General features: G+C 37.5%; 1 protein-coding gene across 1 annotated transcript in view; it reads left to right on the top strand.

Annotated features, from left to right (window-relative positions):
- The window catches only part of LOC106868322 (acidic amino acid decarboxylase GADL1), a 24,017-nt gene that overhangs the window by 2,991 nt on the left and 7,090 nt on the right, over window positions 1–13,936 (top strand). Inside the window, exons 2-7 of the mRNA XM_014913514.2 lie at window positions 4,674–4,849; window positions 8,447–8,540; window positions 10,181–10,271; window positions 11,508–11,614; window positions 12,659–12,774; window positions 13,315–13,449. Coding sequence (XP_014769000.2) covers window positions 4,682–4,849; window positions 8,447–8,540; window positions 10,181–10,271; window positions 11,508–11,614; window positions 12,659–12,774; window positions 13,315–13,449 — 711 coding nt within the window. The 5' untranslated portion in view covers window positions 4,674–4,681. The remainder of the gene's footprint in view (window positions 1–4,673; window positions 4,850–8,446; window positions 8,541–10,180; window positions 10,272–11,507; window positions 11,615–12,658; window positions 12,775–13,314; window positions 13,450–13,936) is intronic.

Genomic DNA, 13,936 nt, shown 5'->3' with positions numbered 1-13,936 from the left:
ATCGCATGACCGTGACATATAGAACACATTATCGAAAACGAAAATCGTCAAAATTAAAAATTTAAAAAGTTACAGCCATTTTCCCTCAGTGTCTAATTCCAATGTCCACCGTTTTTTTTTCTTTGGTTGCTGACAGAATTGTCATTTTAAAACATAATTTTATCATGATGACGGTAGTGGTAATGGTGGCGGTGGTGGTAGTGGTTATAGTAGCGGTCGTGGTCGTAGTGATGGTGGGGATGGCGGTAGTATAGTACTAGTAGTGGTAGTGGTGGTGGTGACGGTTATGATAGTGGGGATGGAAGCGGTGGTGGTTATAGTAGAAGTGGCGGTGGCGGTATTAATTGTAGTTATTGCAGTGATAGTTCTGGTAGTGATTAATGCGATGATGATGATTTTTTAAATATCATTTTGAATTTCTTCAACGAAAATCTAAAATGTTAACTTCGCCTTCACTTTATTCGGTTCAATATCACTTGGTTCCTATCAGGTGGACCAGGGTCGCTGGAATGCTTAAATAGCGGTTTCTCACTTTATTTTGCTGAGGCCATTACAGGATTTGAGCCCTTGACATTCGCTGCGAGCTAATCCTTACAAATAATCCTTTCTTCTCTCGACACAAGGCCTGAAATGTTGGGGATTTGAGTCTAGTCGATAACATCAATCCCAATGTTTGAATAGTTCTTCCCACAATGATAAAAGGCAAAGTCGACTTCGGCGGAATCTGTTTATCCTAACAAATAATAAACCCTTCAGTTGCGCAATACCTCTGCAAGTTCCCGGTTTCTTAGAGATGAGTGAGTGTCTTGGCAGTGCCAATAATGAGAAACTAGTCTAGGGTGATGGAATACTAGCGACGCGGTCGACATATATATCATAGCCTTGGCCAGTTGCTGGTTGTTAACCAGCCATGATTACCGGCTGTCGCCATGGTTCCCGGGTTGTTGTTACAGCAACCAATCATCGTCGTGAAGCGAATGACGTAATGTTTAGTCGCTGGAATTTTCTAGCAGACGGTGTTTTGACTTTACTTGTTTTTGTTTCTTCTGCTTTTTTTTTTTTTGAGGGTTTTTTTTTTATCGAACTTCATCTGTTCTAGTATTCAATCGGATACAAAACGATAAACATTTTAACTTTTAACACCACCGCCTCCCATAACTACTTCAAAAGAAAATCCTATGTACACACGCACGCACGCACACACACACACTCACCCTCACACGTATATACATACATACTCACGGACGCATACAAGCACACACACGCGTACATACGCACGCACACACACACACACACTGCCACACGAGCGAATATCGTTAGACCGTCAGAAAAGAAAAATCTGTTTTGCGGTGTTTGTTCCAAATTTTTACATCCTGAGTTCAAATCCCACTGAGGTTAACTTTTGTCTTTCAGTTTTCGTAGTCGATACAAAAAAAAGTACCAGTCATGTACTGAGGCCGATTATATCGACTCACTCCCTCTCCATACGCACGCACACACACATTCCAAATTGCTAACATTTTATCTAAATCAGTTACGGGCCATTGTCTTTGCTTAATAATTACAATAGATCAGTTTTAGAGTATCTTAGTGAATTTGTTTTAATCCGAAAGTCTTCCTTGTAATAAATATGAAGCAATTAAACCATCTATTCTCCAGTGTTTCACTGGAACATAATTTATTGGCTCCAAAAGGATGAAAAGCGAAGTCGACCTCGGCGGAATTTGAACTCAGAACGTAGCGACAGGCGAAATACCGCTAAGCATTTCATCTAGCACATTAACAATTCTGCCAGCTCGTGCTTTTGAACTCTGACATTAAAAATGAAACAAGTAAAAAAAAATTACGAATCATTTATTTGATTGCTAAGAATATAGTTTTAAATTTTTAACTCCACTGATCCATGGCCCATTTTGGTCTATATATAAATCCTGTACTGGTAGCTGCAACACACACTCGTTCTATTACAATTTTCAGGTGCATAAACAGCACAACAGCACTATTCTTAACTTCGCAACTAATCTAAGTAGTATTTTTTTATAAATGCGAAATGTATTCACATTTAAAAAGAAAAGCTTCAGTTCTGTTTTAATACAAAAGTCTTCCTTGAAGTAACTGAAATAATTAAACCATCCGGTCTTCAACGAAGTCCAGTTTGTCTTCTTCCGCTGCTATCATCTTATAGACACATCTAGACATACAAATGTAAACAATAACAAAATGTATTGAACGTGTTCCATTCAATAAACTACAAGGCCGACAAGTTACCAACCACTACATGGCAACCAGTACTGGATCTCTCTCTCTATCTCTCTTTCTCTTTCTCTCTCTATCTCTCTTTCTCTTTCTCTCTCTATCTCTCTTTCTCTCTCTATCTCTCTTTCTCTTTCTCTCTCTATCTCTCTTTCTCTCTCTATCTCTCTTTCTCTTTCTCTCTCTCTCTATCTATCTTTACCTCGAACCTCCAAACTAGTGTGATACAAACATTTCCATATTCTAATGTTCTCTTCAATTAATAATGTTTACCTATGGTTCTCCCTTTAGCATCCAGATTATTCTGTCAGATTCAATGCTTATTTACTCACATTGTTTTGTATTAATTCTGCATTATCTTGTAGCCTTGAGTTTACAATGATGTGATTGTTTATTTTTAGAATGTCATTGTAGGATAGGTGTGAGAAGTTATGTTTAAACATAAAACAGGTAGAATATTTTGGCCGGATATGACCAGTTTTAATGCTAAAGTGTTCAATAGAGAACAACTTCATCAGCCCAGACCAGACTTCCATTTCCAAGGCTGACGCCTAGTCTTGACAGCTAGACGTTCTGATACACTTATAATTTGTCCTGGAATTTTGAATGAAATCTCTCCAGTGAATTTGAGCTTCAAACCTATAAAATAGATATTTCTCCATTCATTTGCAGCTTTCTCTTTGCCTTTTTTTTCTTCTTTTACCCTTCATATCAACTTAACATGCTACCCAGTTAAACAATAACACCTGGTCTTTAAACAGAACAGTGACCTAATATCACCTGATTTATAGATACCTTTTGGTCTTTGCTTTTGGGTCAGGTTCTCTCCTCACTTCTTGCCACTCAGACAGAACCGTGATCTATAAATGTACAGACGAGTCATCAACTGCTTTGATGTCACCAGTCTGGGAATGTCTGTAACGGTTATTGCTAGTTTTACTCTGACGAACGTTTTATTAAAAAAAAAATTACCTTCAACAAATTCCTAACCTACGTCAGATCACATATCAATTATCAATTAAAAACAAAACAAAAGAAAAAAAAACTATAAAACCTATAGGAATACAATTATTTAATGAATCAGGCCAATCTCTGATAAGATATACTGTCAATCCCAGCATTTCCCATCCAGAGTTCCACAGACACCGAGAATTCTGAGGTTACTAAGGGTTCTGCAAGAAATAGAGATGACTAATTATATATGTAAATTGAATTATGAATTAAAAGCAGGTTTTTATTTGTAATTTAATTTGATATTCACATGTGCTATGCCACAACACATCAGTAAATAGTTTTCACCCTGTTTGCATATAAGTCATAGACCAGAGATTCAATTCATTTTGAGATGATCCGAGTATATGGTATTGATATGCCACAATAATGGTGAAATATCAATATCTACCATTCTCAGTGATTCTGAGGTGAATATTGCCTCGCCTGGTCCATGACATTCTGGTGTAGGCATCTTTCCCAGGACACTATCTAGCAGCAAATTCAGCATATAAACAAAATATGTGTATGTGAGGCCAATAATAGATAGATGTATTTTAAAGCCATTTTTATCTTTAATTCTTATTCATAGGGAAGATAGGGGAATCTTGTCATATGAAAAGGTGAGATTCTATAGGGGAAAATGGCTTCTTAATAGAGAATTTAGTCTTAAACAGGGTCTTGGATCTAACAAAATTTCTTAAAATCATCCCATTCGGATGGTGCTGTTAGTGCTCCATTGATATATATGTATATATCGTGGCCGTTGCCAGTACCGCCTGACTGGCCTTCGTGCGGGTGACACATAAAAGCATCCACTACACTCTGAGTGGTTGGCGTTAGAAAGGGCATCCAGCTGTAGAAACTCTGCCAAATCAAATTGGAGCCTGGTGTTGCCATCCGGTTTCACCAGTCCTCAGTCAAATCGTCCAACCCATGCTAGCATGGAAAGCGGACGTTAAACGATGATGATGATGATATCAATCAATTACAGTATATATGAGTTGAAGCTTTTTAGAGAATCTAGCTGTAACACCAAATTATCAACAGAGCTTTGGTGTATATATATATATATATACTGCTTTTGAAAATTAGTATCTTTAGGCTTGTCACTATCCTGCTACTAACACATGCTACTGTTTACCTTTTTTTTATGCTTACCAGCTTCTGGTATTGTGACTGCTGCTACATTACTTAAAAGTAACAGTAACCACAAGTACTTAATCTGCCAACAGTACAATAGCAGTGCTACTACTACTAATATATTGTAAGTTATATAAAATGAAGTATGAATTACTGATCAATGTTCTCTGACTTTTGGAAGGTTTGCAGTTTATATATGTGTATATATTGAATGTACACCCTTGAATGGTGTTAAAATATTACTTGAATTTTAATTTCTAGTTATCTATTTTGTTTTTCATTTACAGCAATAACAATGAACGGTTACACCAACGGTCATACCAGAGAATATAATTTCTTTGAGAAAAATGATGTGAAGGAGTTTCTGGACAGTATCCATCAGCTGATCTTAGACAAAGCATTGAATGATGGCACAAAAAACGACCACAGAGTCGTAGAGTTTCTTCATCCTAAAGAAATGCTGGTAAATATCTTGGTTTCATTTTTTTTTTTTTTTTTTTTTTTTTTCAAAATAATCTGTGTTCCAGCATGGCCACAGCCCCTGACTGTAATTGATAATAAAATGATATCATACTGTTAATGATTTATATCCTTAGACTGGCTCACTAATTGATTAGTTATATGATTGTTAAGAAGTACAATGTAATTCAAGTGATTATTACATACCATCTACCATCTAGTTGTTGGCACTCCGTCACTTACGACGTCGAGGGTTCCAGTTGATCCGATCAACGGAACAGCCTGCTCGTGAAATTAACGTGCAAGTGGCCGAGCACTCCACAGACACGTGTACCTTAACGTAGTTCTCGGGGATATTCAGCATGACACAGTGTGACAAGGTTGACCCTTTGAATTACAGGTACAACAGAAACAGGAAGTAAGAGTGAGAGAAAGTTGTAGTGGAAGAGTACAGCAGGGTTCACCACCATCCCCTGCCGGAGCCTCGTGGAGCTTCAGGTGTTTTCGCTCAATAAACACTCACAACGCCCGATCTGGGAATCGAAACTGCGATCCTATGACCGCGAGTCCGCTGCCCTAACCACTGGGCCATTGCGCCTCCACCATCTACCACCTAGGATGTGTGCTCAAACAACAATTAAATTCTAATTTCCTTATGAACTGAAATGATACATATAAAATCAAAAGGCCAGTTAAATTACCGACGGCTCCCTTGTGAAAGTGCTTCATTATTCTGAAACAAAATCCTATAAGAATTGACTATGCTTCTCATTCATCAAAAGTAACACTGTATTAAAGATGATAACTTATTAAGAGTCATTTAATCAATTACTTACCTCCAAAACTAACTTTGTACTTAGAGTAAAAGAAGTTAATTTTTATATTTATTGCATATTTTTATTATGTATTGAAACAACAAAAACTATATGTGACTAAACTTTACATATAACTCAAAGTGAACTACACAACTGTGTGTGCTTTCATTAGACTAAAAAATAAAAAAACAGGCTTTTCTCATTTTACTTGTGAAAGGTTATTTAGTTGGGAAAACCATGTTTACCATTAAAAAAAATTCCATTCCACATATTTGCAGTACAAGAAATTATATTATATAAAAGAAAAGAAAATGGACAACAATTTTGTACATAGTTGTTCTACTTGTTTTGAAATCTTGTGTAGTTGAATGTATCACATGTTTGATGCTTTTGTGTTCTTTGTATTCTCAATTATTTTCCAGTAATTCAGCTTTTTGTTAATCTAATATGTCAAATGGAATGTGAATTAACAAAATGTTGTATTGTTGCCTGATATAAATATATTACAAATATACTAGCAATATTTTATGACAAGCACAATGCGGCGAATTGGCAGAAACGTTAGCATGCCGGGCAAAATGCTTAGCAGTATTTCGGGGGTCAATAAATTAAGTACCAGTTGTGTACTGGGGTCAATCTAATCGACTGCCCCCATCCCCACCCCCAAAGAAAAAAATTTGGGGCCTTGTGCCTAGAGTAGAAAAGAATACTTACAGAAAGGTGGCGAGATGGCAGAAACGTTAGCACACTGGGTGAAATGCTTAGTGGTATTTCATCTAACGTTACGTTCTGAGTTCAAATTCTGCTGAGGTCGACTTTGCCTTTCATCCTTTCGGGGTCGATAAATTAAGTACCAGTTATGCACTGGGGTCGATGTAATCGGCTTAGTCCCTCTGTCTGTCCTTGTTTGTCCCCTCTATGTTTAGCCCCTAGTGCGCAATAAAGAAATAAGAAACAGGCAAAATGCTTAGTGGTATTTCATCTGTCTTTATGTTCTGAATTCAAATTCCACCGAGGTCTACTTTGCCTTTCATCATTTCGGGGTCAATATATTAAGTACCAGTTGTGTAGTGGGGATCAATCTAATCAACTGCTCCCCACTCCCCAAAAACTTCGGGCCTTGTGCCCAGAGTAGTAAAGAATATTTTTATGACAAACACATTCTAAAAGCAGCATTTATTTCAAAAGCAGAGAAACAGGAAAATATTATATAAAGAATGATTTCAAAACAGTAATTACCAGAATGAAATAGCATATCTTAAATATATGAAACTATATACATAGAAATGTGGTTTGACATAGTTCAAAAGATAAAATTGTTTACTGAGTAAAGATAATAAAATACATAATGCCAAAAATAGCACTAAAGTACATATAACTTACAACTCTTTCAGAAGTAAATCACCTGAAGCCAACACTGATTATTTGATACATAACTTATTTTAAAATGTTCATGTCTAAAATTAGATCTCCAGTATATTGGAGGACATAATTTACCTTACAGTCAACTGGTGTCTCAGACTGAACTGCTTATAATAGCCAAGGTATTTTGGTTCAGGGGTACCTTGACCATCCAGGACGATTGCAATGCGTGTATCTATGTATATGTGTATATATTATCATCATCATCATCGTTTAACATTTGCTTTCCATGCTGGCATGGGTTGGGCGATTTGACTGAGGACTGGCAAACCGGATGGCTGCACCAGGCTCCAATCTGATCTGGCAGAGTTTCTACAGCTGGATGCCCTTCCTAATGCCAACCACTCCGAGAGTGTAGTGGGTGTTTTTACGTGCCATTGGCACGAGGGCCAGTCAGGCGGTACTGGCAGTGGCCACGCTCAAAATGGTGTATGTATGCATGTATATGTATACTTATGTATATATATGTAGGTGCAGGCATGGCTGTGTGGTAAGAAGCTTGCTTCCCAACCACATGGTTCAGTCCCACTGTGTGGCACTTTGGGCAAATGTCTTCTACTATAGCCTTGGGCCAACCAAAGCCTTGTGAGTGGATTTGGTAAACGGAAACTGAAAGAAGCCCATTATATATATATATATATATATACACGTGTATGTTTGTGTGTCTGTGTTTGTCCCCACTACCATCACTTGACAACCAATGCTGGTGTTTTTATGTCCCTGTAACTTAGTGGTTCGGCAAAAGAGACCAATAGAATAAGTGCTAGGCTTACAAAGAATAAATCTGGGGTCGTTTTGTTCAACTAAAGGCTGTGCTCCAGCATCGCCACAGCCAAGGGATTGAAACAAGTAAATGAATAAAAGAATATATATATTTTTATGTATGTGTGTTTGTGTGTACATATGTATGTGTATGTGTATATATGTATATGTGTGTTATTTCTTTATTGCCCACAAGAGGCTAAACATAGAGGGGACAAACAAGGATAGACAAAGGGATTAAGTCGATTACATTGACCCTGGTGCATAACTGGTATTTAATTTATCATCCCTGAAAGGATGAAAGTATTTCGCACGACGTGCTAACGTTTCTGCCATCTCACCGCCTTAAATATATGGGTGTGTGTACATACATATATGTATATGTATGTTAATAGTAATTGTAAGACAACAAAAGAATGAAAGAGACCTTGATATTATGTGTGTGTATATATATATATATATATATATATATATATATATGCATATGTATGAAAATATTTGTATGAGTGTGTGTATGTATAAACTGTATTCATTCATATGAGCATGCATAAGCAACGATTCATGCATGTTGATGAATGTAAATTGTATTCTGTTAATTCTAGAACAAACTTCAACTGGACATTGGAGAAAAAGGCACTAACAATGAAGTATTGTTGCAATTTTGTGAGAAATTAATCAACATGAGTGTAAAGACAGGTAGGAATACTTTATACATATATTGTCACATTTTGTAACATGTGCATACACACACACACACACACCTGCAACATCACTTGAAATGAGCTAACAAAGGAGGTTCTACGTGGTCGCTCTATCTGCTAGAAATAACAGCCAAATCGCCTGAGGGATGTACACTTTTGATAACTTGCCCCTAAACACGCGGTTTCTGAAAACAAATACAAAAACATGGGATGGTCATGACTGGAATGCATTTGTTGTTGTAGGTTTATTTGTTCAGAGTTGACCTAGGGTTGAACAACATCAGCCTCACTTAGCAACAGAAAAATTGTATGGTATGACTTATTAGATTACGAGAGTTCTGAAGCATAGCTTGTCATAATGGATGTGTTTAAGACGAGCTGTCTGTGGAAAAACTTTTCTATGTTGATGATTAGTTTCTAGTTCACGTTACTGAAAGACTGAGGAAAATAAAATACCAGGCGGAAGTGATGAAAGCTGGTCTTTACGAAGATGACAAGTGACCACAACAAGTAGTTAGGTGTCATGCTGAAGAAAACCCTTTCCCTCCATGCAAAAAAAAAAAAATAGCAACAGACGTGGTGGCGGTGGCAGCAGCGGAAGAGGACATAGTTTAATTGTTGTTGGCACTCCGTCGCTTATGACATCGAGGGTTCCAATTGATCCGATCAACGGAACAGCCTGCTCATGAAATTAACATGCAAGTGGCTGAGCACTCCACAGACACGTGTATCCTTAACATAGTTCTCGGGGATATTCAGCGTGACATAGTGTGACAAGGCTGACCCTTTGAATTACAGGTACAACAGAAACAGGAAGTAAGAGTGAGAGAAAGTTGTGGTGAAAGAGTACAGCAGGGTTCGCCACCATCCCCTGCCGGAGCCTCGTGGAGCTTTAGGTGTTTTTGTTTAATAAACACTCACAACGCCCGGTCTGGGAATGGAAACCACGATCCTATGACCGCGAGTCCACTGCCCTAACTACTGGGCCATTGCGCCTCCACACATAGTTTAATATAAACTTACAAAAGAACCTCTACATAATATGCTGATTATGCTAGAAACAGCAACCAAACCTCTCTCTCATACAAGTTCAAAGGCTTAAAAAGTGAGAGATACATTTGTAGGGAAGTGGTTATACACCATTAGGTGTACACCACTTCCGTACATTAAATTTCTAGAAGAAACAACGGAACGCAGATTCTGAACAACATAACAATATTTATTTACAGTGGAATTCAGTTCATGCTTGGAGGGAATTCGGTAGCTCGTCGCCCTCGGTTACTGAGACGCCTTCTGAATGATTTCCGTGGTTATTTGTGAAGCTCTGGTGCTGACATGTGAGAGAGCTCTGTTGGACGTCTTGGCTCGACGGAGATCAGTCAACGAAGAGACTGAGAAAAGGCGCCGAAGCTGGGTGTCAAACTCTACGCATGCGCATGAGACTCTTCCTGTATTCCTTCTGGAACTAGTCCCTGCGCATGCATGGATAAAACTCCGGACATTGAACATATAACAGTCATCTGCTATAATGTGTCACTACACATTGGATAATGTAGTTCTTATGTATCCTTGATCATGTCTCTCCTACTCAGTCAGAGACGGCATGCTATTAAGCAATATTTCTTTGTATTTTAGGTAAACCAGGATTCTATAACCAACTTTATGGTTTCGTTGATCCATATGGTTTGGCTGGATCATGGATCACTGACTCGCTCAACACAGCATTGTAAGTATCGTTTAAATGAATATTATTCCAACCAGTTGCAAATTAAGAAGTTTGTTTCTGGTTTTTTCCCCATTGTACAACTCTTGTTATATCGCCCTGTATCATCCAATGCTTTATACATATATATAAAAAAAAATGCAGGCATGGATGTGTGGTAAGAAGTTCACTTACCAACCACATGGTTCCGAGTTCAGTCCCACTGCATGGCACCTCTAGCAAATGTTTTCTACTATAGCCTCAGGCCAACTAAAGCCTTGTGAGTGGATTTGGTAGATGGAAACTGAAAGAAGCCTGTCGTATATATATATACAGGGTGTCCACAAGGTCTGGATACATGGAGTAAATAAAATCATAACATAAACAATTAAATATATGAAATAATCATTTCTTAAAGTATGTGTTAATCCCCATGTACCCAGACTTTGTGGACACCCTGTATGTATATATATATATATATATATATATATATATATATATATATATATATATATATATATATATATATATATATATATATATATATATACATATATATATATATGCATATATGTTTGTGTCTGTGTTTGTCCCCACCCCCACCATCACTTAACAATCGATAGAATAAGTGCCAGGCTTAAAAAGAATATGTCTTGTTCGACTAAAGGTGGTGCTCCAACATGGCCACAGTCAAACGACTGAAACAAATAAAAGAATATAATATCAGGAATGTTTGCGGTACAATTTTCTTGAATTTTTGAAAAAGTGGGTAGTCTCATAATGTTTTAAGATGCTTCTAGACTGAGAAAGTGGGATTCCTGGATGCTGTTAGAGAAGCAAAACTTCTAATACAATTGAACTATTGGAAGGAGTGAGAAAAATGAAAGTAACTTTTAGGTCTCTTCAATTTTATAGTAGTCTATAGCCGCTACCTATCTTCTTCAGAAGATAGGGGTTGATGTAATCAACTTAACTCACTCCTTTGAAATTGCTGGCCTTGTACCAAAATTAGAAACCATTGTTGACTATAAAGGGATTTGTCTTAAGCTGCAAAACATGAAAGGCTACAACACCTTGCTTACCTGGTACCTTGCTTACCTGGCAGTGACACATTATTTTAGAATAGAGAGCAACATTATGAAGGTGTGTGTCAAAGAATTAAAGTATGCCATGTAGTTTGGTAGGTCACATTGTTAAGATGGAATCTTCCCAGAAGAGAAGGAATTAATTCTTAATTAAAAGTTAATTATTCATTTACAGACATACGTATGAAGTGTCTCCAGCATTCACAATGATTGAACATTATCTTATTCAAAAAGTGTGCAAAATGATTGGATTCCAAAATGGTGATGGCATGTTTTGTCCAGGTAAGTACTCAGGTTTTGTCTCTTTTTCACCCCATAGATTTCATAAAATTGTGGTTTTAACTCTACATTAGAAATTTTAATTAAAGTATCATCATCATCATTTAATGTCCACGTTCCCTGCTGGCATAAGTTGGCCAGCTTGACAGTATACAATGGGTGTCCAAAGACTACATTAGTGTGTGCTTTGGCATGGTTTCTGCAGCTGGGTGCCCTTCCTAACACCAACCATTTATTGGTTTCAATCTCAGGCAGACAAAATACCGCAAAGCATTTTGTCCAATAAACTAATAATTCTGTCAGCTTGCCACCTTTCTTCTAGTCAGGTGTCGCACTATGCGATGCTGTGGTCATCACGATGTCTTGTCACCTCCTCCTGTCCTCTACCCCATGGACAGCTGAGAATAAAGACAATCCTGTGGCTGCGATGTCTTTCAGCCAAGAAGTGGGTGGTCTGCCTTTTTTACGTCTGCCATTCACCTTGCCAGTTATGATCGCTCGCTCAAGTCCATCCCGACGCATGACGTGGCCAAAGAACCATAGCTTCCACTTCATGATGTTTCGCTGAAGCGTCATCTCGCAACAGAGCTTTCCTAGTACCCAGTTGTTCATCCTTCTCTCTGTCCACGACACTCTAAGGATTCTGCTGTAACACCACATTTCAAAAGCATTCACTCTTTTCTCGTCTGCCTTCAACAGTGTCCACTTCGCAATAGAGAAAGTGGCAGCCCAAAGTAGCCTTACCTTCAGCAGCCAACTTATTTGCAGTTATATGTTAACCTTCTAAAAGTGTGTCTAGTACACGCCTAAGAACATATATCTAGCCATATTAATTAATTTTCCATATGTCTAGCCATATTAATTAACTTTCCATATATCTAGCCATATTTTCTAACTTTCCATATGTCTAGCCATATTAATTAACTTTCCAATATTCATTTCTTACCTACACAACATTTCATTAAGGGCTATTTATTCAAATCTATTTCACTAATTAGAAATTCTGAATAGTAGTTGAAAATTGTTTTTGCATTACTTTATCCACAGGTGGGGCATTTATGAATATAATGAGCATCCATCTAGCTCGCTACCGAAACAATAATAATATTAAGAAACAGGGCATGTACAACCAAGAAAGAATGGTGGTTTTTGCTTCTGAAGGAGTAAGTATTTTTATTTTTACCTTGAATAATGATGTGTATGTATCGTTAATCTTTTGTCTTTAACTTGTTTTAGTCACTGAGCTGCAGCTGTACAGGGCACCACTTTAAAGGGTTTAGTTAAACAAATCAATCTTAGTAGTTACTTGTTTTTAAGTTCGGTATTATTCTATTGGTCCCCTTTTGCTGAACTGCTAGGTTACAGGGATGAAAATAAACCAGTTGTCAAGCAGTGGGATGACAAACATAAACACACACATACACAAGCACACACACACTACGCATGCATGCAGATATACACACGATGGGCTTCCATGCAGTTTCTGTCTATCAAATTCACTCAGAAGGCATTAGTATACTAGATATGTTTCTTGTCCAAGGTGTCACACAGTGGAACTTTGGATAAACAGATGCAAATATATTCTAAGAGAAACCTGAGATCTGTTTTGCATAAGTTTCCAGTTATATTTCTTTGAATGATTTTATGAAAAAACCTAAAAATTTTGCTAAATTTCTTCTGGATTTTTCTTGTTTTTTTTTCAGTGCCATTATTCATCAGTTTTGGCAGTAGGATTTCTTGGCATTGGACAGGAAAACCTTATCAAGGTGAAAACAGACAGCAAAGGGAAAATGTCAGTCAAACATCTCCAGAATGCTGTGGAACTATCGTTGAAACAGGTAAATAATTGTGTACCTGCATATAATGTGTCATTGTTAATATCAGAATGAAAGCCTTTTATCAGTTTGTAAACCTGTAAATTTGTATGCGTATATGTGAAGGCACATGGCTTAGTGGTTACGGTATTCAGCTCACAGTTGCAAGAGCATAGGTTCAATTCCTGGCAGCATGTTGCGTCCTTCAACAAGATACTTTATTTCTTGCTGCTCCAGTCTACTCAGCTGGCAAAAGTAAATAGTTCCTGTATTTCAAAGGGCCAGCCTTGTGACATTCTGTGTCACTCCCTGAGAACTAGATTAAGAGCATGCATGTCTGTGGAGTACTCAGCCACTTGCACATTAATTTCATGAGTTGGCTGTTCTGTTGATCAGAACTGGAACTCTCATCATTGTAACCAATGGAGTACCACTACTAGTATGTGTTTGTGTTTCCCTACATATATGTCTTTAGCCGAACTGTTAAATTACGGGGACGTAAACACACCAG

The sequence above is a fragment of the Octopus bimaculoides genome, chromosome 6 (genome assembly GCF_001194135.2).
Source record: "Octopus bimaculoides isolate UCB-OBI-ISO-001 chromosome 6, ASM119413v2, whole genome shotgun sequence".
NCBI classification, from domain to species: Eukaryota; Metazoa; Mollusca; class Cephalopoda; order Octopoda; family Octopodidae; genus Octopus; species Octopus bimaculoides.
This window is presented reverse-complemented; position numbering and strand designations above follow the sequence as displayed.